The 25903-nt window shown below is 53.2% G+C and overlaps 1 protein-coding gene across 5 annotated transcripts in view; it reads left to right on the top strand.

The window, feature by feature from the left end:
- The window catches only part of FMNL2 (formin like 2), a 110240-nt gene extending 84585 nt beyond the window's left edge, over positions 1–25655 (top strand). Inside the window, exons 7-27 of one of the 5 annotated variants that reach the window (XM_050977069.1) lie at positions 262–370; positions 1671–1747; positions 4601–4694; positions 6163–6237; positions 8878–8988; positions 9917–10066; positions 10899–11000; positions 11390–11699; positions 12535–12726; positions 14358–14482; positions 15264–15466; positions 15847–16081; positions 16946–17014; positions 17107–17187; positions 18043–18172; positions 18259–18422; positions 18533–18634; positions 18932–19030; positions 19563–19686; positions 22507–22553; positions 23840–25655. In XM_050977069.1, the coding sequence (XP_050833026.1) occupies positions 262–370; positions 1671–1747; positions 4601–4694; positions 6163–6237; positions 8878–8988; positions 9917–10066; positions 10899–11000; positions 11390–11699; positions 12535–12726; positions 14358–14482; positions 15264–15466; positions 15847–16081; positions 16946–17014; positions 17107–17187; positions 18043–18172; positions 18259–18422; positions 18533–18634; positions 18932–19030; positions 19563–19686; positions 22507–22553; positions 23840–23878 (2638 nt within the window). In that variant the 3' untranslated portion in view covers positions 23879–25655. The other 4 variants (XM_050977068.1, XM_050977067.1, XM_050977066.1 and 1 more) reach the window with 4 other exon arrangements.
- The last annotated feature ends 248 nt before the right edge of the window (positions 25656–25903 follow it).

Here is a 25903-nt window from a genome sequence, read left to right as displayed (position 1 = left end):
AATACACCAGTGAGGTATCCCTATCCCAGTTTTTTTGGGAACATTCCCTGTCAGCCGTGCTGGCAGGAGGGGCCGAGGTGCAGCTCCTGCTGCAGCCAAACATCCCCGTCTTTATCCCTGCCAGGACCTTTCCATCCTTCACTCCCAGGAGCGTTTCCTGCCTGTCCTCTGGAGCCCTGCGTGCTCCCCGTGCCGGGAGGGCTGTCCCTGTCCCTGTGCTGGCATTCCCAGATCCCTGGTTGATGAGGAATGGTTTTGCAGGTACAGCACGCTGCCCAGCCGCAGGACGCTGAAGAACTCGCGGCTGGTGAGCAAGAAGGACGACGTGCACGTGTGCATCATGTGCCTCAGGGCCATCATGAACTACCAGGTGGGCATGGGGCAGGGGGGCATGGGGCAGGGCAGGGCAGGGCAGGGCAGGTGGGCAGGGGCAGGGCAGGTGGGCATGGGGCAGGTGGGCATGGGGCAGGTGGGCAGGGGCAGGTGGGCAGGGGCAGGTGGGAAGGGGCAGGTGGGCATGGGCAGGTGGGCAGGGGCAGGTGGGAAGGGGCAGGTGGGCATGGGCAGGTGGGCATGGGGCAGGGCAGGTGGGCATGGGCAGGTGGGCATGGGCAGGTGGGCAGGGGCAGGGCAGGTGGGCATGGGGCAGGGCATGGGGCAGGGCAGGGCAGGTGGGCATGGGGCAGGTGGGCATGGGGCAGGTGGGCAGGGGCAGGGCAGGTGGGCATGGGGCAGGTGGGCAGGGGCAGGGCAGGTGGGCAGGGCAGGGGGGTCTGTGGCAGGGCAGGTGAGCCAGGGGTTTGAGGGAAATTGTCACCCAATGCGAGGGATGGGACACAGCGATGGGATTTAGGGATGTAGGGATGTAGGGAAGGGGCAGTGAGGGCCTGGATGTGTTGGGCCAGCTCCTCTTCGTTAGACACGCAGCTAATTGGGTGTAATTAGGCTGGACTTTAGTATATTATTATAAGATATAAATAAAATTATGTATTATTATGTTATAAAATAGAAAATAACATTAAAATAATATAAATATAAATACGAACTATAAATATCAATATAATATTAATATAAGTATAAATTGATATTATAAATAAAAAATAAATTATTGTGTCATAGAAATGTAAAATACCTATGAAATATGTATATAATATAAACAATACTATACTATACTATACTATTATATATCATAATATAGCATAACATAACATAATATAATATAATAATATTAATATTAAATGATATATTAATAATTGATGATAATTAATAATTTTCAACTATATATTATTGTATATTATAAAATATCTATAAGATATATAAAGATAATAATGTACAGTTACTAGGAAGTTTTATAATAAAATTGTATTATGAAATTATAGGTTATTATGATGAATTTTATATTATTATACAAATCTATTATATAATTTTATAATAATTTATTTTATAATAATTTTATTATATTAAAATTATTAAAATGGAAATTATTGTAAGATAATTATATTAAATACAATAAATAATATAATAACTAATATATAAAATATATAAGTATATTAAGTAATACAAATATAATAACTAACAAAGATTTACTACCGAATATTGATTAAAGTGATTATAAAATAGTTATAGAATGAATTATAAGTTATGGAATAATATATAACTTCTCTTCCCAGTATGGATTCAACATGGTGATGTCCCACCCTCACGCTGTCAATGAGATTGCACTGAGCCTGAACAACAAGAACCCCAGGTAGGCTCCTCTGGCTCCTAGGGCTGCCCCCAGGTGAGTGCAGAGGGCTTGGAAAGGGATTCCAGAGGGGGATCTGGGGCAGGAGCTGGGCTGTGCTCTGGATCAGGTGGGATCTGGGGCAGGAGCCGGGCTGTGCTCTGGATCGGGTGGGATCTGGGGCAGGAGCCGGGCTGTGCTCTGGATCGGGTGGGATCTGGAGCAGGAGCCGGGCTGTGCTCTGGGTCGGGTGGGATCTGGATCAGGAGCCGGGCTGTGATCTGGATCAGGTGGGATCTGGAGCAGGAGCCGGGCTGTGCTCTGGATCAGGTGGGATCCGGAGCAGGAGCCGGGCTGTGCTCTGGATCGGGTGGGATCTGGGGCAGGAGCCGGGCTGTGCTCTGGGGCAGGTGGGATCTGGAAGGGTGTAGATAAACCAGCCATGGGTGTCTGATCCCAATGCTTCCAGAGGCTGCTGCTTCTCCAACTGGATTTGTGGCTTCAGGCTGAAGGAGGGTGGATTTAGGTGGGACATTGGGAATTCCTGGCTGGGCTGGGATTGCCAGAGCAGCTGGGGCTGCCCTGGATCCCTGGCAGTGCCCAAGGCCAGGCTGGACACTGGGGCTGGGAGCAGCCTGGGACAGTGGGAGGTGTCCCTGCCATGGCAGGGGTGGCCCTGGATCATCTTTAAGCTCCTTCCCACCCAAACCATTCTGGAATTCTGGAATTCACCTGAAATTTGGCTGCTGGAGCCCCTCTGCTCTGTTCATAGCAGGGAAACCCCAGAGCAGCTTTGTGTGGGATTTTCTGAAGAGAGGGAAAATCTTCTTTAGGAAATGTTATCCAAGATCCTTAGCTTGGAGTTTCTCTGGGAGAGGATTTCACTTCTGCTCTGGGTCAGGTTGCAGTAATGGATGCTGTGACTCCTCAGTGGAGCTGCTGGGGACTCCATGTCCCTCCTCTCCCACACATCCCTGTGATCCCTCCTCCAGCAGCTCCTGGAGTTCTGAACCCTGGCAGGTCAAACCAGCCCAGCTCTGGCACAGGGATGGTTCCAAGGAAATGTGAAACAGGGGGCTGAGCTGATAACTCACTGGATGTGCATTCCCAGCCTGGGAATTCCTGAGGCTGGGAGCAGGAGCCCTGTCCTGAGGGAAGCAGCTTTCTTCCTTCTTTCTTTTTTTGAGCCTCAATCCAGCAAGCCAATAATAAATGTGTGATTTATTGTTTTTATAATTTTTATCATCATTTTTATCATCATTTTTAATCACTGATTTTCAGCATGAATTTTTATCATAATTTTTATCATTTTCCAGTGCCTGGAAATCAGGGGAGAGCCCAAGTTTTCCCTTTTGGAAGAAGTGGGTCATTTCAATTCTGGTGTACAAAAAAGCTGCTGTGAAATGTGACTGGAGCAAAGTGAGGGCTGAGCCCAGCTCAGAGCCCAGCCTGGGTTTGTTTCAGCCCTGGGGGAGCTGAGGGAGAGCTGGATGTGCCCAGGGCAAGCAGCAGCTCCAGGGAATTGTGCTCCCCCAGAGGAGAGGGCAGCACTGGAGACCCCAACCCCAGGGATCTCCATCCCCTCCCCATGGAGGGAATATTGCAGCAAATCCCCTTGATCCTGAAAAACCCTGCAAGTTCTTCTTGTGCCAGGAGGGAAATAAAAACCCCAACCCTTGAGGAGGCAGAGCTGAACATTCCATTTAAAATTTCCTAGGGCAGTGACCATTTTTTCTGGTTTCCAAAGATAACCCTGACCCTTTGAGAGCCCACAAGGTATTTCTTGTTCTGTAACATCTGCTTGAGCATGGGACTGATTTTTTTCTGTGTGTGCATGGTTTGCCTCTGCTGAGGGCTCAGCTGCCCAGAAAGTCTTCTGTTTTCCAGGAATCCTGGAAGGAAATACTGGGGATGATTTCCTTGAGGGTTACACCGAGTTTGCTGCATGTTTTTCCCTCAGTGATCTCTTTTTCTCTCTGCTCCACTGCTGAAAGTCAGCTCAGATTCCTGATTTTTAAGGGGAAGGACGTGCTCTAACAGCCTGTGTTCCTGCAGTGAATTGTGTGTGTGTGTGTGGGGCTATAAATACAAATTATCACAGAGAGTAATTCAGATTTGTGTCAGGGAAACGGCAGATGGGAATTGGAAGCTCTTCCATTAAAACCTGGGCTCCAGGGGAGGTGGCTGGGGGTGCCCAGCTGCTCCTCCAGGTGTGTGCAGGGCATTCCCTGGCAGCAGCAGCTCTCAGACCCTGCCCTGCCTTTGCCAGGCTCCCACCAGGCCCTTTCTGCTTCAGTTCCCAGCTTGGGGTTTCGATCCCTGCATGGTTTGAGAAGCTTTAAAAAGGGGGGAAGCTGCATGGCCCCAGGAGAGGCAAAGCTCCCCGTGCACCCTGCAGCATCCACTGCAGGGTTAAACACACCCAGGGTGAGGCTGCAGCACCTGCAGCATCCACTGCAGGGTTAAACACACCCAGGGTGAGGCTGCAGCACCTGCAGCATCCACTGCAGGGTTAAACACACCCAGGGTGAGGCTGCAGCACCCTGCACCATGCAGCATCCACTGCAGGGTTAAACACACCCAGGGTGAGGCTGCAGCACCTGCAGCATCCACTGCAGGGTTAAACACCCATGGGATGAGGCTGAAACACCCTGCACCATGCAGCATCCACTGCAGGGTTAAACACACCCGGGTGAGGCTGCAGCACCTGCAGGAGCAGCATCCACTGCAGGGTTAAACACACCCAGGGTGAGGCACCTGCAGGGATCAGTTCCAGGGTTAAACACCCATGGGGTGAGGCTGCAGCCCTCGCTGTCCCTGAGCTGTCTCTGAGCTGTCCCTGAGCTGTCCCTGAGCTGTCCCCTGCTCTCTCCACAGGACCAAGGCCCTGGTGCTGGAGCTCCTGGCCGCTGTCTGCCTGGTCCGGGGGGGCCACGAGATCATCCTGGCTGCCTTTGATAACTTCAAGGAGGTTGGTGCAGCTGCCTCAGCAACTCTGGGGGTCCCCACTTCTCCTGTGGTTGATGGGAGCCTCCTCATCCAGCTGGATTCCCTGCAGGAAGGGTTTGCCATCAGCTGCAGGTTTCCCCTGGTGCCCACTCTGTGGTTCCCATGATGATGCAGAAGGGCTGGAATTCCAACAATTCCAGCACCTCTTCTTCCACCTCTTATTCCTCTTATTATTGCCTTGTGCCTCCCAGGGCAGGCAAGCTGGAATGGAATATCCCAGCTAAGCTTATCTCTACCTGATCTCAAATCATAAATACCTACAATAAGAAATAAATCATAATTATTTATTATTAACTTACTAACATAAGTATTGATATGAAGTAACATAAGTATTAATATGAACTAACATAAGTATTGATATGAAGTAATATAAGTATAATATTAATAAGTATAAGTGATACAAGTAAATTATAATATAGTTATAATATTATTATCATATAATAACACATACTATTAAGTAATGTAAGTATTTATAATTGACTTAATTAACATATAATTTATATAATATAACTAATCAAATAATAAAATCCTACAACAAAATAAACCCTCCCCAACATAGAACAACAATCCAGACAAATGTCTTAACAAAACTATTCAAAAAACTTTCAGAAACAGCGAATCAAAAACTCAAAATACCCCTCACAACTCTCCATGTAACCCCTCAAAACAATAATTCCACAAAAATAATAACAACAAAACTCAGCAAAAAGACGTGTTTTATGTATTAAAAATTTAAATATATAGCAAAATATTACCCAAAATCTACAAAAAATGCACAAACACCAAATTGTTACCCAAAAGACAAAACAAAAAATGGGATTTGGGAGGGGAGGGTGTGCTCATGGCATCTGTGGGTGGGAAATCAGCTGGAATCTGCAAACAAACCCAGGATTCAGGTGCTTTGGGAAAGACCCAGAACTGAGGAGCTTTCCTGAAGATGCTCCATGGCTTTGAAGAGCCCAATGTGTTTGGCTCCAAGGCAAGAAGAAATGCCAAGAAGACAAATTGGGATTCAGCTTTTGGGAAGGTGGCTCTGGAATTCTGACCAGCTGATTGCTGCACTGATTTATTTCCACCCCTCCTTCAGCCAGGGATAATTTTCTCTTTTTTCCCTCCCTGTCATTTGGGTTTCTCCCTAATTACAGAGCAAAGTCAGCTCGGAGCTGTGGCACAGCCTGGTGCAGCCCTGCTCCTTCCAGTGGTGGATGAGATCCAGTTTTTAAGGAGGAAAAGAGATAAAAAAGAGTTCTTTTGTAATCCCAGGGGCACAGGAGCGGTGCCTGGCCCCTCAGCCTCCCGCTGCAGGTTCCCACATGGAATCACTCAGGATGTTTTAGCGGGAGAACCCTGGCTGGAGAGGCTGTGAGCAGGCAGACGAGGAGGGTTTGGGGTTCTCGGGGCTGACCCGGGTGTGGTGCTGCTGCTTTCAGGTGTGTGGGGAGAAGCAGCGCTTCGAGAAGCTCATGGAGCATTTCCGCAACGAGGACAACAACATCGACTTCATGGTGAGTCCCAGACTCCTCCAGAGGCTTTTCCAGCACCTTCCTTGCCTGCCTCGGGCAGGGCTGGTGGCAAAAATCTCCCACATCTGGGGGTTTAAGGTCTTTGCTGGAGTGTGAGAAATCCCGGTTTAATCAGGGAAAGCCTCCCTGGAATTCCTGCTCGGTGCTTGGATCCCGTGTGGGTCCGTTCTCAGCAGGATTTCCCACCCCAGCACTGGAACTCGGAGGCCTCTGGTGCACTTTGTACCAATTCAGTGCTGAGCTTTGTGTAAAAGACCTTTTCCTGCCAAAAATCAGGTGGGAGAGCACCGGGGGGTGATCCCTGCAGGCTCCAGGAGTGTTTCCAGGATGGGATCCCGGCCCTGAGGGCCAGCAGGTTAAACATGAGGCCTGTCAGGGAGGCAGGCTGGCAAAGTCCTTGGATTTAAAAAGGAAAGAGGGAAATTGCATGATCCTTGCATTTGCCCTCAAGGCAGCCAGCCTGGAGTCTCAGATTTATCCCATCCCTTTTTCCTCTGGGCCCTGGAACAGATCCCAGGGAAGTGGCCAAATCCCAGTGCCAGACTGGGGGTGCCTTCAGTTCCTTCTTCCCACCCAGAGATGTGGAGTCTCTGGAGGCTTTTCCTGAGGAAAATCAGATTGCTGCAATCCTCAGGTTCCTCCTGGAAATCTGGGAATGGTCCTGGTGGATGCTGGGAGGCTGCTGCTGCTGCAGTGCTGCTCTCAGGATGGGGTTTATCCATGAGGGAAATTCCTTCCTGGAGCAGCCCCATGAGGCCTGGGGACACCTGGGCACAGCGGGGTGTGGCAAGGGAAGGACGAATTTTGGGGATTTGTACCCAATCCTGCCACTCCACGGGAGATTTCCCCACATCCCATGCCCTGGAGAGCCCTTGCCTTGCCCTGGCTGCCTTGGGATGTGTGTGGATGCCAGTCCCTGGGATCTGCTCCTTGTTCAGCTTGGGAAATGTGCTTGGGGCAACCAAGAGAGGCCTTTTTGTGCAAGTCCCCTTTCCTAAAGCAGGGCTTCCAGGCCCAGAGTAACCTCAATTTACAGGCCCAGAGTAATCTCAGTTTCCAGACTGTTTAGAACCAGGCCCAGATGATTTTCTCTTTTCCAAGCTGTTTAAACCCAGGCCCAGCTGAATCTCCCTTCAGTCCAGGCTCTCTAGAACCAGGCCCAGATGAATCTCCCTTTAGTCCAGGCTCTCTAGAACCAGGCCCAGCTGAATCTCCCTTTAGTCCAGGTTGTCTAGAACCAAGCCCAGATGAATCTCTCTTCTCCAGGCTGTTTAAACCCAGGCCTAGCTGAATCTCCCTTCTCCAGGCTCTTTAGAACCAGGCCCAGCTGAATCTCCCTTTTCCAGGCTCTTTAGAACCAAGCCCAGATGAATCTTCCTTTTCCAGGCTGTTTAAACCCAAGCCCAGATGAATCTCCCTTCTCCAGGCTGTCTAGAACCAAGCCCAGCTGAATCTCTCTTCTCCAGGCTGTCTAGAACCAAGCCCAGCTGAATCTCCCTTTACTCCAGGCTCTTTAGAACCAAGCCCAGCTGAATCTCCCTTTACTCCAGGCTCTTAGAACCAAGCCCAGCTGAATCTCCCTTCTCCAGCTGTTTAGACCCAGCTCTGGTTTTTCAGAGCAGGATCCTGCCCTGGCCCGGGCAGCGTTCCCTCTCTGGGGAGGTGGCTCTGCAGACCTGACTCGGTTCCTGGGGTGCTCATTCCCCTCCAGCCCAGCAGAGCAGGGTTCCCTTAGCCCAGCCTGGTTTCCCTGAGCCCAGCCTGGTTTCCCTGAGCCCAGCCTGGTTTCCCTGAGCCCAGCCTGGTTCCCTGAGCCCAGCCTGGTTTCCCTGAGCCCAGCCTGGTTTCCCTGAGCCCAGCCTGGTTCCCTGAGCCCAGCCTGGCCATGGAGCAGCTCAGGGAGCAGATGCTGGGGTTCTGTGCCCGTGGCCGTGCCCAGCCTGGGGAGCCCGTTCAGGTCCTGCTCCTGGGGATTCTGTCCAGTGCTGGTCCCACAGATCCCATTCCAGCTGTTCCCGGGGATGCCTGGGCGTGGGGAATTGTGGAGGAATTTTGAATAAGTTAGAGACATGATTTCTGGGTTGCTTTAGAGGATGCAATTTATTTTTCTTATCTTCTGCATAAGTGAGAAAGGTGGGTTCTGTTCACATCTCACCACACAGCTCAGAAGGTCACTAATTATAGGAATTTTAAATATTTATTAACCAATAAAACATTACTAATAAAGATATTTCTATTTTTAACTTAATCTTTAAAGATTTCGTCTTATGAACTCATGTTATAGTGTAAACTTTCTTAATCATATTATAACATACAGACCTCCAGTGCTATAGTCTAACCTTCTTATTTGCCTCTGTAACTACTTTTATTTTTTCTGCATCTTAAACTCTAAAACTCTAAACTTTATTCTTTTTAACTTAACATCTTAACTTTAAGCAAAAAATTTACATTCTTATTCTATCACTTAAGTTTATAAACCTTATCCAAGGATCAAATCCTGTATTTATTTATTTCTCATATCAAATCCTGTATTTAATTCTGAATTTTGGCTTGCAAGGCCGAGGTTCTGAGGTGTCCCTGCATTCCCATGTCCCCCCTGGTGTCCCCTGGCTGTCCCTGCAGGTGGCCTGCATGCAGTTCATCAACATCGTGGTGCACTCCGTGGAGGACATGAACTTCCGAGTGCACCTGCAGTACGAGTTCACCAAGCTGGGCCTGGACGAGTACCTGGATGTGAGTCTGGAGCTGCTCCCCTTCCCAGCCCCCCTCACCCTGCAGCCTCCGGGCTGTCCCACGGCTGGGAATGGCTGCAGCCAGCTGGAATTACAGCCTGCAGCTAAATCTGGAGCCTGATAACAAAGGGAGGATGAACCACAGCCACCCTCGCCCTGCCACGTCCCCCAGCTCCAGCCACGGGGCTCCTTCCTTCTCCAGGCTGGAGAGGTCTCCTGTGGGATCCTCTGACAGCCATGAGCCTCTGCTGTCTGTCTGTCTGTCTGTCTGTCTGTCAGCTGCTTCTTTGTTTCCCCTTCTCTGTTCTCCATGGGATCCCAGAATGGTTTGGGTTGAAAAGGACCTTAAAGAGTTTCTCAGTCCCCTCCTGCCCTGGGCAGGGACCCTTCCACTGTCCAGGCTGCTCCAGCCTGGCCCTGGACACTTCCAGGGAATGGGGCAGCCCCAGCCTCTCCAGGCAGCGTTTTTCCTTGTCCTTGGGAGCACAGCCATGGAAGCCCTGCTGCTGTTGGCATGGCAAGGACCTGTCCCTGCAGATCCCTGCTCAGTGTCCACCAGGAGAGGGATTTGGGCTCTGTGGGATGTGTCTGGACAGGGCTGCCCTGGCCGTGGGTGTGTCTGGGGTCTGGGGATGCCTCTGGGGAGCCCATGGGGACCAGGCAGAGCCTTCCCAGCAAACACAGAGGGAATCATGGAGTGCTTTGGGCTGGAAGGGACCCTAAAGCTCCCATTCCACAGGCAGGGAAGCTGTAATGTCCCCTGCAGGGACAGAGGATAAACCCTGCCTGGCTGAACTGGGGCTCTTTGGGCTCCAGAGGGTTTCCCTGGGTGGTGGGGGTGCCCTGAGCTGCCACTGTCGCCCAGCCCTGTGCCAGTGCCCGGTGTCACCGGTGTCCCCTGTGTCCCCTGTGTGCCCTGGGCCCTGCAGAAGCTGAAGCACACGGAGAGTGACAAGCTGCAGGTGCAGATCCAGGCCTACCTGGACAACGTGTTCGACGTGGGGGCTCTGCTGGAGGACGCCGAGACCAAGAACGCGGCCCTGGAGAGGGTGGAGGAGCTGGAAGAAAACCTGTCCCACGTGAGTGGCCCGAGCATTTGCAGATTTACAGCATTTTAACATAAAGATATCTTAAAGCTGGCAACACTTCTGCACTGGCCTGGCCCAGTTTCCCACTGGGAAAAAGCCTTGGGATTGCTGGGCCTCGGAACTGGGAAAGAACCAGGCACTGGTTGTGCTTCAGGAGGGTTCACCTGGCACAGGGAGCCTGGCACAGGGGTAGGAGCTGGCAGAGCTGATTTCCATATGAACTCCAACTCCTCAGCAGAGCAGGCCCAAAATCAGGGGGAAAAAATATCCTGGTTGTGTTTTAAACAGGGGCTCAGGAGGGATGGGGCTGGAAAATCCTCTTGTGTGGATGCTCAGGGTTTGCTGTCTCAAACCTTGGGGTCAGTTCCTTTAGGCTGGAAGACATGGCCTGGCTTTTGGAGAATAATTTAAAAAAAAAGGATTTTCCACACTTTAAAACTGAGAAAAGGCTTTTCCTTCTCTCAACATCCCTGTGTTCCCATCCCTTGGAATAAATAATGTTCTTAACTCACTGTGCAGTGTTTGCACTCTGAGGTGTTGTAGGAGCCAGGGAATGGTTGGGGTTGGCATTAAAACCCATCCAGTTCAACCCCTGCCATGGGCTGGGACACCTTCCACTATCCCAGAGTGCTCCAAGCCCTTTCCAACTTGACGTCTCCCATCTCAGGCAGGAATCTGTTCTCTTTCCAAGGAGAGGCTTCAGGGTTTCCTGCAATATCAATAATTAATCCATTTATCCAAGAGGGATACCTCTTACCTCTCGTTTTGATGGATAAGCCCCCAGTTTTCCAGTTCTTTAATCCATTTCTCTTTTGCTGGGTAGTTATCTGAAAAACTCCAGGATACGGAGAACGAAGCCATGGCCAAAATTGTGGAACTGGAAAAGCAACTGATGCAAAGGAACAAAGAACTGGACGTGATCAGGGTGAGTGGGACAGGGAGGCCCTGGGTGGATTCAGGGTGCAGGAGTGGAGATGGTGGACCTGGGCCAGGGGAATTCTCTTGGCTTCCCAGTATTGAACCCCGGGCAGATTTCAGGTGGAATTGTTTGTGTGTGCACTCAAAGGATGGACACAAATCCCTCTGGATGTGCCAGGAATCTCTGAGTGAGGTGGACACATCTCATTCCCCAGCTCTGGTGCATTCCAGGTGGGAGTTTTGGACCTGTGGGGGTCCCAAAGGGTGGGAGAATCCCAGAATTTCTCTGGGGGGGCTGCCCTGGGCACGTGCAGCGCAATCCCTTCTCTGGATCAGACTGTTCTGATCCTGCCTTGGGATTCTGAATGCACATTCCCTGCTCCTGTGTTATTCCAGGAGATCTACAAGGATGCCAACAGCCAGGTTCACACCCTGAGGAAGATGGTGAAGGAGAAGGAGGAAGCCATCCAACGCCAGTCCACGCTGGAGAAGAAGATCCACGAGCTGGAGAAGCAGGGAACCATCAAGATCCAGAAGAAAGGGGATGGGGACATCTCCATCCTTCCCGTGGCCCTGGGCTCCGGGATGGTGCCAGCAGGAGCAGAGGCAGTGCCAGGGACCTGTGCCACACCTGGAGCTGCCTCCTCAGTGCCACTGCCCCCCCCTCCACCGCCCCTGCCCGCCCTGCCAGGCTCACCTGAGGCAGGTGAGGAAGGAGGGAGATCCCAGCTGAGGGCACCAAACCTCCCTGGCAGTTCCAGTGCCTGACCACCCTTCCCGTGGGGAAACTCCTCCTGGTGCCCAGCCTGAGGCTGCTCCCTCTCCTGCTGCCCCTGGGAGCAGAGCGTGACCCCCACCTGGCTGCCCCCTCCCTCTGCTTTTCCATGGATGGAAATATTGGTCCCATCTTTCCTGAGGGCACTTCCAGGTGCTCAGGGAATGGCTTGGAGGGAGGCTTACTGGGAAAAAGCCTTGGGATTGCTGGGCCTTGGAACTGGGAAAGAACCAGGCACTGGTTGTGCTTCAGGAGGGTTCACCTGGCACAGGGAGCCTGGCACAGGGGTAGGAGCTGGCAGAGCTGATTTCCATATGAACTCCAACTCCTCAGCAGAGCAGACCCAAAATCAGGGGGAAAAAAATCCTGGTTGTGTTTTAAACAGGGGCTCAGGAGGGATGGGGCTGGAAAATCCTCTTGTGTGGATGCTCAGGGTTTGCTGTCCCAAACCTTGGGATCAGTTCCTTTAGGCTGGAAGACATGGCCTGGCTTTTAGAAAATAATAAAAAAAAAAAAAAAAAAAAAAAAAAAAGGGGGTTTTCCATCCTTTGCTCCCTCACTGGGAATAAAGGATGGAAAACCCCTGGGTGGGGAGGGGACATTGTGGGGATGCTGAGGATGGAAAACCCCTGGGTGGGGAGGGGACATCTCAGGGATGCTGAGGATGGAAAACCCCTGGGTGGGGAGGAGGCATCACAGGGATGCTGTGCCTCTTTCTTTGTGCCCCTTCCCTCCACAATAACTCCATTTTCCTTCCATCCCGCAGTGCCCAACGGCCCCGTGGCAGTGCCTGTGCCACCTCCACCTCCTCCTCCTCCTCCTCCTCCTCCCCCTCCTCCTCTCCCAGGCCCGGCTCCCGATGCAGCTCCAGCGGCTCCGCTGCCGCCGCCGCCGCCCTCGGCTCCCCCCCTGCCCGGCACAGCCTCGCCCACCGTGGTCTTCAACTCTGGCCTGGCAGGTAAAGCCCCCCCAGGGCTGCTGGCCCTGAACAAACCCCATTGTTCCTCAGTGGGTTGGGATGAGGAGCTCCTGGAAGGAAAAGGAAGGAAGGAAGGAGCATTCCGGGCTCCCTGAGGTTGCCCGGAGGGGCTGTGGCTGCTCCACGCAGCCCTGGAAGTGTCCAGCTTGGAGCAGCCTGGGATGGGGGGACTGGATCATCCTCAATGGCCCTCCCAGCCCAAACCAGTGGGAGATTCTGGGATTTATCAACCCAGTGGATTGGGTTTGGTCTGGAAGAGTCGGAGTCTCTCCAGTGGAACAAAACACCAAACGTGTTTTATAGACAGGGTCGGTTTTGACTTTGACAGAATATGGGTTTTTTCTGAGAAGAAGTATCAGTGCAAAAGATGTGAAATTTGGGAAGAAAGGGCAAAATTTGGGGATATTTTGGAAGGAAGAACAATGTGCTGCCCATCCTTACCCGTGTTTCAGTCCCTGCCTCCTGCCAGGTGTCTCAGAGCTCACTGGTGTCCCCAGAAATCCAAAGCAAGAGACTCTCATTAAGAGCTTTGTTAGAGACAAAAAATCTACTTAAATATTCCAGCCTTTCAAGGTTCCTTGGAAGACAGAAAGCATCCTGGCTCAGAGGGTCCCAGGGCATTCTGTAGGAAAATCCAGCCCTGAGGGGAGGGCTGATCCCACGGGATGTGGAGGTGCCTGGGGGCTGCTGGGCTGCAGATCCCATTTGTCAGTGGGAATTCCCAGGGAGTGGGACTGGAATTGCCTTTTCTGGGGGCAGGGGCTCTGCAGGAAGGAGCATTCCCAGGGCAGGAACGCCCTGGGGAGCTGGGAAATAACAAATGCTGCTTCTCTGGCCTCTCCTAACACTTGTTTCTCTGTTCCTTCTGCTTCCTGCTAAGAAGGAATAGGAATAGGAATAGGAATAGGAATAGGAATAGGAATAGGAATAGGAATAGGAATAGGAATAGGAATAGGAATAGGGTTGTTCCCTTGCTCAACCAGGCCTCATTTCCAGGTTTCATTTTCACAGCTCCTCTGTTTAAATTCCTGAATTACTCCAAAGTTCCCAAATGACTCGGATTCGCTGGATTTGCTCAGCGCAGGAATTAAAACCTGGTTTTAAATCCCTGTTGAGCCCAGCTTTGCTGCAGCTCATCCCCTGTGGCCTTGAAACTCAGACCTGCTGAGAAGGTGCCCCGCTGCAGTTTCCCCAAATCCCATTTCCCAAAGCCTTGGGCACGAGGCTGTTTTCCCTTCCTGTCACCTGTTTGTGACTCAGCTCGGAGTGGGCTCTGCCAGCAGCAGGACAGGGCCCAATTCACCCACCCTCCCCCTTTCCCATGGAATTTGGACAGAGCCTGGGAGTTCAGATCAATCCAGGCAGCTCGTGGGGCTACAGGAATCCCAGATTTCCCTTTGGGAGGTTTGCAGAGCCCTGGGGGCTGGTGCTGTCCTGCTGAGGGCTGGGGTTCCCCTCTCCAGCAGCCTCTGGAGGCAGTGACTCCTCTGCAGGCTCCCAGTGGGACTCTGAGCTCTGCCCAGCTCTGCCCCAGTGCTGGGCCCAGCTGGGGAGCTGCCCTGGGGTGTTCCCAGGCGGTTTTTCAGGAGCTGCCCCTGTGCTGTCCCCAGCTGTGAAGATCAAGAAGCCCATCAAGACCAAGTTCCGCATGCCCGTGTTCAACTGGGTGGCCCTGAAGCCCAACCAGATCAACGGCACCGTCTTCAACGAGATCGACGACGAGCGCATCCTCGAGGTGCCCTGCTCCCCCCACCCCGTGCCCCCTGGGCATTCCAGACAGGGAATGTTTGGCCTGGAAAAGCCTCTCAGACCGCCCAGTCCAGCCCCCAGTCCAGCACTGCCCCATGTCCCCAAGTGCCACATCCACAGGGGTTCAATCCCCCCAGGAATGGGGGCTCCAGCCCCTTCCGGAGCCTGACCATGCTTGCCAATATCCAATATTTCCTAAAATCCAGCTAAAGCTCTGCTGGAGCAGCCTGATTCCATTTGCTCTCTTCCTGTCCCTGTTCCCTGGGAGCAGAGCTGGCTGTCCCCTCCTGTCAGGGAGTTGTGGGGAGTGGGAAGTTCTCCACAGGGATAGGGCACAGCAGTGGCCTTGGGACAGGGCTCATTCCAGGTCCTGGGTGCTCCCAAGGATGCTTAAGCCATGGCTGGATAAAGCTCCAGTGCTCACCAGTGTTTTCCTGAATTTCTGAACCTGTGCAGAGCTGTTTGGGGCTGGATTTCTGGGGTCTGGCCAGATTTCCTCATCCCAGGTCAGGACTGTGTTCCTTCCATCCCTCAGCCTGTGACAGAACTCTCCGGGTTCCAAAGCCAGGTTGGACAGGGTTGGAAAAACCTGGGCTGGTGGAAGCTGTCCCTGCTCATGGCAGGGGGTGGAACTGGGATGAGCTTTAAGATTCCAACCCAAACCATTCTACGATTCCATGACCCTGTCTCAGCCACCCAGAGGCTTTCCCTGCAGTTCTGGATTAGGATTTTAGTTTTCCTTGTAGGATAAATCCTTTCCTTTCCAGGATCTAAACGTGGATGAATTTGAGGAGATATTCAAAACGAAAGCCCAGGGCCCAGCCATGGATCTGACCTCCAGCAAGCAGAAGATCCCTCAGAAAGGATCCAACAAGGTGACGCTGCTGGATGCCAACAGGGCCAAGAACTTGGCCATCACCCTGAGGAAAGCCGGGAAAACGGCGGATGAGATCTGCAAAGCCATCCACGTGTGAGTGCAGCCACCTTCCACTGTCCCAGGCTGCTCCAGCCTGGCCTTGGGCACTGCCAGGGGTCCAGGGGCAGCCCCAGCTGCTCTGGCAATCCCAGCCCAGCCAGGAATTCCCAGTTCCCAATCTCCCACCCATCCCTGCCCTCTGGCACTGGGAGCCATTCCCTGGCTCCTGTCCCTCCATCCTTGTCCCCAGTCCCTCTCCAGCTCTCCTGGAGCCCCTCCAGGCCCTGCCAGGGGCTCTGAGCTCTCCCTGGAGCTTCCCTTCTCCAGGGGAGCATTCCCAGCTCTCCAGGCTGGCTCCATGGCAGAGGGACATCCATGGCCTGGCCATTCCCTGGGAGCTGTGTCCCCACACCCTTTCTGGGGTTTCCCCACAGCTTTGACCTGAAGACGCTGCCGGTGGATTTCGTGGAGTGCCTGATGCGGTTCCTGCCCACGGAGAACGAGGTGAAGGTGCTGAGGCTCTACGAGAGGGAGAGGAAGCCCCTGGAGAACCTGTCGGACGAGGACAGGTTCATGATGCAGTTCAGCAAGATCGAGAGGCTGATGCAGAAGATGACCATCATGGCCTTCATCGGCAACTTCGCCGAGAGCATCCAGATGCTCACCCCGGTGAGAGGGAGCAGGGAATGGCCACAGCTGGAAGGGACCATGGGATCATGGATCCTGCCCCTGGCCCTGCTCAGACACCCCAAAACCCCACCCTGGGCATCCCTGGGAGTGGTATCCGAACACTCCTGGAGCTCTGGCAGCCTTGGGAATGTGCCCATTCCCTGGGGAGCCCCAGCAGCCTCAAAGGAATACTGCTGGGCAAAGTTGGGGCTGGTCCATGGGCCCTTGGAATTGTGTTCCATCCAGCCTGAATCCCTGGGACAGCTGTAGGGGCTGGAATGTGAATCCTCATTTACATCTGAGGGGAGTAAATCCTGGGTTTGGAATCCTGGGGTGTCAGGGCAGGGGAATATTCACAGAATCCCAGATGGGGTTGTGGCAGGAAGGAAAATAAGGAATATCTCATTCCAACCCCTGCCATGGCAGGGACACTCCCACTGTCCCAGGCTGCTCCAGCCTGGCCTTGGGCACTGCCAGGGGTCCAGGGGCAGCCCCAGCTGCTCTGGCAATCCCAGCCCAGCCAGGAATTCCCAGTTCCCAATCTCCCACCCATCCCTGCCCTCTGGCACTGGGAGCCATTCCCTGGCTCCTGTCCCTCCATCCTTGTCCCCAGTCCCTCTCCAGCTCTCCTGGAGCCCCTTCAGGCCCTGCCAGGAGCTCTGAGCTCTGCCTGGAGCCTTCCCTTCTCCAGGGGAACATTCCCAGCTCTCCCAGCCTGGCTCCATGGCAGAGGGACATCAGTGCTCTGTCCCATGGTGTGGATGAAAACCAGGAAGGTTTTTTCCAGGATGTGAGTGTTTGGATGTTCATTTTCCTCCTGGCTGGATGTGCATTAACCAAAGCTCTCCCTGTGTTTCCCCGCAGCAACTCCATGCCATAATCGCTGCCTCTGTCTCCATAAAGTCATCCCAGAAGCTTAAGAAAATCCTGGAGGTAGGTCTGGTCCCAGCTCTCCTTCCAGGGCTGTCTAAACCTCCAGGAATTTGTCCCAAGAATTCCTGCTCTGCTCTGTTTCATCCTGGCAGATCATCCTGGCTCTTGGGAATTACATGAACAGCAGCAAACGAGGGGCTGTCTATGGATTTAAGCTGCAGAGTTTAGACCTGGTAAGAAAAGCAGGGATGTGCTGTGGGCACCAGCTGGGAATCGGAGCTGTGGAGTTCTTGAGGCTGGAAAAACCTTCCAAGATCATGGAGTCCAACCATTCCCAGCACTGCCCAGGCCACCACTGCCCCATGTCCCCAGTGCCACATCCACAGGGCCCTGAAATCCCTGCAGGGATGGGCACTCCAAACCTCCCTGGGCAGCCCCTGCCAATCCCTGAGCCCCCTTTCCATGGGGGAATTCCTGCTGAAGTGCCCTGGGCCAGCCTGAGGCCGTTCCCTCTGCTCCTGTCCCTGCTCCTGGAGCAGAGCCCGACCCCCCCTGGCTGTGCCCTCCTGGCAGGGAATTCCAGAGAGGGAAAAGATCCCTGGGGATCCTCCTTTGCTCCAGGCTGAGCCCATCCCAGCTCCCTCAGGGATTCTCCAGCCCCTTCCCAGCTCCCTCAGGGATTCTCCAGCCCCTTCCCAGCTCCCTCAGGGATTCTCCAGCCCCTTCCCAGCTCCGTTCCCTTCCCTGGCCCCGCTCCAGCCCCTCAGGGTCCCTCTTGTCCCAGAGCTGTCCCCAGCCCTGGAGGTGCCCCAGCAGTGCCAGCACAGGGACAGGCACTGCCCTGGGGCTGTGTCACACCAGGGACCACCGGCCTCCTGCCCACCTGGGCACCCCTGGCTCCTGTTCATCACCCCCAGATCCTTTCCCAGTTTTCCAGCCTCTCTATCCCAACCCTGTGGCCCTTCAGGAGGTCCTGGTGACCCAGGTGGCTGCTGGGGACTCCACTGGTGATTCCCAGCATGGGGAACATGCTGGAGCACCCCAGTGAGTCCCTCTGCTCCCCACACCTGCCTTCCTGCTGCTCCCAGCTCCTGGAGACCAAGTCCACGGACCGGAAGCAGACGCTGCTGCACTACATCTCCAACGTGGTGAAGGAGAAGTACCAGCACGTGGCCCTGTTCTACAACGAGCTGCACTACGTGGAGAAGGCAGCAGCAGGTACAGCCCCTCCTCTGCCCTGCCCTGCCCTGCTGGGACATTCCTGGCACGGCTGGCACGCTCAGCATGCCCGTGCTGCTCCCCAGTGTCCCTGGAGAACGTCCTGCTGGACGTGAAGGAGCTGCAGCGGGGCCTGGAGCTGACCAAGCGCGAGTACACCATGCACGACCACAACACCATGCTCAAGGACTTCATCCAGAGCAACGAGGGCAAGCTCAAGAAGCTCCAGGATGATGCCAAAATAGCCCAGGTACTTCTGTGCTCCCTCCCACCCAGGGGTGGGCTGTGTTTCCATGGAATGCTGGGGATGGGGAGGGTGTCTGGGCTGGTGTGCAGGGCACTGAGGCTGGGCTGTTGCAGGATGCCTTCGATGATGCTGTGAAGTATTTTGGGGAGAATCCCAAGACAACCCCTCCCTCGGTCTTCTTCCCGGTGTTTGTCCGCTTTGTGAAGGCCTACAAGGTAAACCAGAGCTTCCTTGTCCTTGTCCTTCCTTGTCTTCCTCATCCTCCTCTTCCTCTTTTTCTCCTCCTCCTCCTCATCCTTTGTTCTCTCCCCACTTCTCCTCCTCCTCCTCTTTATCCTCCTTTTCTTTTCCTCCCCCTCCTCTTCTTTTCCACCTTCTCCTTCCTTCTTCTTCATCCTTTTTTCTTCTTTCTCCTTCTCCTCCCCCTCCCTCAGAAAACCCCATGGTGGCACAGATCCCATTCCTCCCTGGCTCCCCTGGGATCTCTAACCCATGGATTTTCTCACAAACAGCAAGCAGAGGAAGAAAACGAGCTGAGGAAAAAGCAGGAGCAGGCCTTAATGGAAAAACTCATGGAGCAAGAAGCGTTGATGGAGCAGCAGGACCAAAAGGTAAGGCACACACACAGCTTCCAGTGGGATTGGGCTCCTGATTTTCAGAAACCTCAGATCCCAGTGAGGAACTGTAGTTGCCTACAAAGAGTCTGGAAGTTTTTATGGAGGGAACTGGGATAGGCTGGAATAGTTCCAATGTCTGCTCTGCTGATTTGGAATTCAGCAAAATTAAGGAAAATAAATAGGTGGAAAGTTGTAACGAGCTAAACTTTATCCTTCCCTGACTTCTCCATGGAGCGGGAGCAGGAAAGGAGGAGAAGGAGAAAGGAGAAGGAGGAAAAGAGAGGAGGAGGAGGAAAAGAAAAGCAGGAAGAGAAAGAGGAGGAGGAGAAGGAGGAGAAGAGTATAGGAGGAGAAGTGGGAGGAGGACAAGGAGAAGGAGGAAGAGGAGGAGGCTGTCGGCAGCCTTGGGAATGGGGCGGAAAGGGCAGTTCCTGTGGGAATGGCTGGGGCACAGGGGAGAGTGAGGCTGAGGAAGGCCAGGAGAGGAGGAGGAGCTCGGTGCTGACCCCGGCCGTGCGTGTCCCAGTCCCCATCCCACAAGAGCAAGCGGCAGCAGCAGGAGCTGATCGCGGAGCTGCGGCGCCGGCAGGTCAAGGACAACCGGCACGTGTACGAGGGCAAGGACGGCGCCATCGAGGACATCATCACAGGTACCTCTGCCCTGCCCAGCAGGGACCTGCCCAGCCCTCTGCCCCTCCCGTGCTCCCCTCCTGCTTGTGTGGTGTGCAGCAAGTGCAGAAGGTTCTGCCCCTTCTCTTCCAGCCTGTGGGGACGTTGGGGTTTTAGAGCAGGCAGGGAGTGCCTGGTGCCAGCAGCTGCTCCAGCTGTGCCCTGTGGATCTGTCCCAGATCCCTTTTTCCTCCCCACAAATGGGAACAGGGTCAGGATGAAGAGCCTCTGTTTCCATTAGGATTGATCCCAGAAATCCCTCAGTCAGCCCCCAGACTGCTCCAGAGGGAAGGGACACAGCCCCTGGTGCAGCCAGGCACAGTCAGGACTCGGCTTCAAATTTGCTGATTGGAAGAGCCTCCTGAACTGCATCTTTCCCAGGAATGAAATCCTTTTTAACACTTCCAGCTTCTGGGATTGCAGAACTGGGAGCTTTCCACACGTTTTTCACCTGTGGTGTGGAAGGAAAATGATTTAACACCTCGGGAGCTTCACAAACTCCGTTTCCTTGTACAGAACCCAAAAAGAAAAGGTCTTTGCCAACTGCTCCTGGAAGTTTTCCACAGGAGTTTTTCCTGCAGAGGGGCAGGAGAGCTCTTTGATCCCTCACTAAGGAAGCCAGGGAATTTTTGCCCAGTTGGATGAAGTGTGTGAAGCTTGCCCAACTCCTTTTCACCTTGATTAATGGCTCTGAGATAACATTCCTCATCTAAAGGGCAGGGTGGCAATAATATCCAACCTGGCATTGCTTCCACAACTCCTCCGGACTCCTGGGACTTTGTTTAATTGGAAAAATGGTTTTCCTGCTCTGTGGAAGGAACAGATTGTGTGACAGACACCCAGCCCTATGGAAAAAAAAATCCAGGGGAGAGGGTGCCAGGCTCCAATTAAACATTTCCTGCACTCTTGTGCCTGGATTTGCCCATTTTGGGGCCTCAAGCCACGGAGGAGGAAGGGTCAGGCATGGAAGGTCAGGTAGGACCAAGGTCACCTCCCCATCCCTGGAGATCTCCCAGTAAATCCTGCACCTCCCCATGTCTGGGAGTGCTCCAGGCCAGGTTGGATGGGGCTTGGAGCACTCTGGGACAGTGGAAGGTGTCCCTGCCCATGGCTGGGGTGACACTGGGTGGGATTTAAGGTCCCTTCCAATCCAAATCATCCCAAACACCAAGGTCTCCCCACAAACCTGTAGCACACCTTAAAGCAAGTTCTTTGAGGGAATTATTTTACATAGAGGGGGAATGGCTTTAAGATGAAGGAAAGGTCAGGGATTGGGAAGGAATTCCTGGCTGGGTGGGTGGAGCAGCCCTCCCACAGGGTGCCCGGAGCAGCTGGGGCTGCCCTGGGTCCCTGGCAGTGCCCAAGGCCAGGCTGGACAGGGCTGGGAGCTCCTGGGACGGTGGAAGGTGTCCCTGCCATGGCAGGGTGGGATAGGATGAGTTTAAGGTCCCTCCACCCCAAACCAGGCTGGGATTCCAGGAGTGGATGAAATACCTCCCGAAGCCTCGCAGCCACCTTGTCCCAAGGCCAGCGAGGAGGCGGCTGGAGCGTGTGGCACTGTCCCCAGGGGTGCCCTGAGCTGTGCCCTGGCTGGAGCAGGCTGACCTGGCTTTGTGTGTGGCTGTTGTTGTTCCCATGCAGTGCTGAAGACGGTGCCCTTCACCGCCCGAAGCGCCAAGCGCGGCTCTCGGTTCTTCTGCGACCCTGTTGTCCCTGAGGAATTCCATTACTAAACTCTCCCTCTTTCACACCTGACGCTCTTAGAAACCAGGAAGGTCGCTGTAGACTTTTTGCCACTTTGTTTGTGCGGATCTCAGCCAGGAATCTGTGACTGTTGAGTGTGTAGTGGTGTCCAGCGTCCTCCTGACTTTGTAGTGGTGTCCCCTCTGTTGCACGTCCTCTTCATCCCATCCCTGTTCCCATCCCATCCCATCCAGCCGTCCTTGTGTCAAGCTGGGAGTCACTGGGATGAGTCTCCTGCAGTGCTGAGGAGCCCAAGCAGTGACAGCTCACTTGGCTTGTGTTTAACCCAGGGTGCCTTGCATGTGGCACCTCCAAGTGGAATTCCGGGCTGCATGGACCTTGGGAATGGCCTTGGGGTGGTTTCTGGCTCGGGAATAACACCCATGGGGTGGTCTAGGATTCCTAACGAGCCCCTGCATGTTCACTGCATGGGGTGGAACAGCGGGGGGAAATCTCTCCTTGTTCTCTCATGTCCACATTTAACTCTTTTATTCCATGTCAGTTCCATGCCAGCTTTATTCCATGGAATCAGGAATTCTCTCTGTGGCTGGGCTCATGTGTGCAGCAGAGGAGTGGGGAGCAGGGCTGGGAGCTGGGAATGCAGGGCAGAACCACCGGAACGGTGCCAGGGCAAAGCTGACATGGAACTGAGTGATTCCCATCGTGGTGTCCCTCACCCAGCATGGCCCTGGACACTGCTGTCCTCATTAAGGGCTCAGCTTAAGAAGCCAGCAGTGTTCCTTCCACCGTTCCCTGTGTAACTCCATCAGTGCTGCCAATAAATCCACAGACTAACCCACTCCATGGTTCTTTGCTCTTCCGGGTTCTCTCTGTGTTCTCTTCCTGGAGCCACCTTCAAAGCAGCTTGGAATTGGGGTAGGGAGCGGCCTCCTGTCCCCCTGCCCTGTCTAACCCCTCTTGCTCTGTGCTTTCTGCCCGGGAGGTTTGAACACTGACTTTTGCTCTTCATTCTCCATCCCATTTTTTTACTTAACCATCATTTTTTTGTGTTCTGTTTTTTTTTTCTTTGTTGTTTTGTTTTTGTTTTTTCTGTTTAGCCCTAAAGAAGAATAATATCACTAAATTTCCCAATGTTCACTCGAGGGTAAGGATTTCTTCTAGCACAGCCGTGGTGGAGGATTCCCAGAGCTGGCAAGCATCTCTTTTTACTTGGCTTCCTCCTCTCTCTCTGTGCCAGGCAGCTGGTGGTAGATGTGGCTGAGCTAATACTGGTGAGACCCTCGAGGCCACTTGAGACCCAGATCCTTGATTTTCACCTCTGGAGGTGCAGGGATCCACAGGATGTTGGCTGGTGACCATCATCACACTGTTTTGGCCACTTCTCCTCAAGTTGAGCCCAAAACAGTTTTGTCCCCAAGTGCTGTTGGTTGGTGACATCTTCACACTCCATTTTGGCCATTTTAATTCAAGTTGAGCCCAAAATAATCTTGTCCCCAGGTGTTGTTGGTTGGTGACCACCATCACCCCTGGTTTGGCCGTTTCTCTTCAAGTCCAGCCCAAAATAGTTTTGTCCTTGGTGTTGCAGCCCCACAGTTGGGATCTGCATGAGGTGGACAATCTCCAGCTCCAGGTGTGGAGAGGGGAGAGCTGAGAAGTTTGGGAGTTCTGCTCAACCCCCAACACAAGTTAGGAAATCTGAGGGATTTGCCCAATCCAACACAAATTTGTTGGCCAGGAGACCAGTATTTGAACTGGAATTGTCTTTAGTGCTTGTTCTCTTGTAGGTGCACAGGTGACAGCACATGTGACACCTGTAAAGGGCTTCCACCATCCCATCCATCAGCTTTCTTTCTCTCTCTTCCATCCATCCCATCCCATCCCATGCTCAGTGTTCCCTCCCGAGCTCTCCCCTCCTCTGGCTGATGAAGCATCACTCCAGCCGTGGAAAGCAGCTGGAGAATCCCACCCCAGTGCCAGCTGCTTTTCCCAGGGCACCTCCTTTAGACCTCGGAGGGCCTTGCCAACCTGAACAATTCCATGTTAAATGGGACGTAGGGATCCTAAATCCATCCCGGCGTGGCTGAACTAGGGTCACACACCCGCCATGAGGAACATCCTCCGGCTCAGGTGTGAGTGTGGGAACACGCAGGGAACACTCCAGACCACCTGGCTGGGCTCCACGTGGCCTTGGTGCGAGCTGTGAGGAGATTCCACAGCACCATTCCCACAGCATCCCGATCCCACCAGTATTAACCGGCCGCTGGGGCGCGTAGTTCGGGCACGTCCGTCCTTCCCCGCGCTGCGCCCGATCCCCGCTCCCGTCCTCCACAAGCTGCTTTGACTGGCTTCCAGCGGGCCTGTCCCTGTCTGTCCTGCCGTGCCGCGTGTCCGTGTGTCCCGCGGGCGGTGCTGACTGCCGGCTCCCCGCAGATCTCCGGAACCAGCCGTACCGCCGGGCCGACGCGCTGAGGAGGAGCGTGCGCCGCCGCTTCGACGAGCACGGGCTGCGCTCCAACGGCGCCGAGCTGGCCATGTGAGCCCGCCGGGGAGCGGGACGGGCTCCGGCACATCCCGCCTGCTCCGGGCAGCGCTCGCCTCCGCCGGGACCCCGGCCCCGCGCCGGGCTCTCCGCGCCAAGTGCCTCAAATGGAAGCTCCCGCTCCGATGGATCCAAGCAATAGGATTGGGGTTGGTTGGGTTCCTCCGGACTCTGCCGAGACTCTGCAGGATTTGTAACCAAAATGTAAAATAGGGGTTGGGTTGGGGGGGTTGGGTTGGTGAGAGCAAGGCTCCCGTGGGCCTGACTGGTTGGAAACTGGGAATACTGGGAATACTGGGATGTGCTTGGCTTTAACGCTGGGCCGAGGGGCAGGCCCGGCCTTCAGCTGCATTAACGGCTCTTTTTTAATTCAATCTACAAACAAAGACATTCGAGGGCTTTCTGTACCTGGAATTAAAATAATCCCAAGGAGGAGCCCAGCCCTGTTCCCAGCCCATGCAGCCTCCAAAGGGAAGGCGGGCCCGCAGTCCCAGCGCTAGGAATGGAACAGGAGGTCCCCCAGCCCAGCACATGCCAGGGTTTGGGATGTTCCAGGGCTTTGGCTGGGCGGCCGAGGCAGGCAGCGTTGGGATAACAGCGTATTTATTAATTAGCACTAAGCAATTAACACCCAGTAATCAGTATTAGGCTCTGAGGAGCAGTGCAGTCCAGTTCCTGGTGGGGGGATTCCATCCCTGCTCTGGCTCCGAGACATTCCCGCTCGGATCCCTGCTGAGGCTCCTTGGGAGGGGAAGCCCAGCCTAGAATTCCCAGTAGGGTTTAGGTTCTCCATGGCATTTTCCGAGCCCAAAAAGGGACAGGAGGCTGATTTAGGACCATGGTGCCCTCCCTGTGCCCCAGAGCAGCGGGATGGATCCCACTCCCTGCCAGCAGCAGCCAGGAGTTGGGAAGAGCTGGACTGAGGAGAAATTTGTCCTTCCCAAATCCCATTTCGCTTCCAGCTCCCCTGCCTGGGCTCATCCATCTGGTAATTGTAAAATTTCTTGTATAGTATTTAACCACTGAATTTCTTTGCCCTTTTCCATTGTGCTCCTGTGAACCACTGGTGAAGGTCCCTGGTTTGGTTTTTTTTCCCCTTGGATAATGTGTAGTTATATGATAATCTGTTTTTAAATGTACAGATATTTTGCTACAAAATTGGTGCAGTTTTTTATGGTTTTTACACTTCCCCCCACTTTAGCCTCTGGGTAATATTGTAAATATTGTTTAAAAGGAAATAAATGCATCAAGCCTGTGCTATACAATCTGAATGTTATTTTAACTTATAGTTTTTGTTTTTATATTTAACTAAAAGGACAGTTTTGGACTCAGAGTTACCACATTGACCAATTTCCAGGAATTTTTCCTTGAAAAACTGCCAAGTTTTGCATTTACAGCACTGTGTACTTGACCTGCTAAAGAGAACATGCCACTGCTGGAACGAGAGTTTGGATCAAAGAAAATCGGGTAATTTGAATTTCAAATTTCAGCACTTGTTGGGGTATAAGCACTAAATCTCCTTTTCTTCAGCTCAAAGGTATTTTTATAATAAAAGCCCAGAATGAAGGCCAAGCTGGCATGTTCTCTTTCCTATTTTTCTAGTCATAGATCTGCTTCTTAGCAAGATTAGAAGTGTTTCTAAAGCAGTTCACCTTCCTTTCCTGGTCTGTTCCTGCCATAAAGTCAAATAAACTATTTACACTACTACACTGAAATCCAGAGGGGTTTTTTGGGTCACTTTTACCTGTTTGGGTTTTTTTTTTTTTCCCCCAAAAAATGCTGGTATTTGCTGGGTGAACACCTGGAGCTTGTGTGGATGAAGACTGAAAGAATTTTGAAAGAATCTATTTAATATTTGTTATTCTGGAAGAGGCTGAGGGAAGAAATTTGGGGTGTGGATGTTCCTGGGAGACACCAGGAGAGAAATAAATAGGGATTCATATTTGTCAGAAATG

This window comes from Serinus canaria, chromosome 7 (assembly GCF_022539315.1).
Source record: "Serinus canaria isolate serCan28SL12 chromosome 7, serCan2020, whole genome shotgun sequence".
Taxonomy (NCBI): domain Eukaryota; kingdom Metazoa; phylum Chordata; class Aves; order Passeriformes; family Fringillidae; genus Serinus; species Serinus canaria.
The sequence above is the reverse complement of the archived record's forward strand: the minus strand, read 5'-3'. Positions and strand labels throughout refer to the sequence as shown.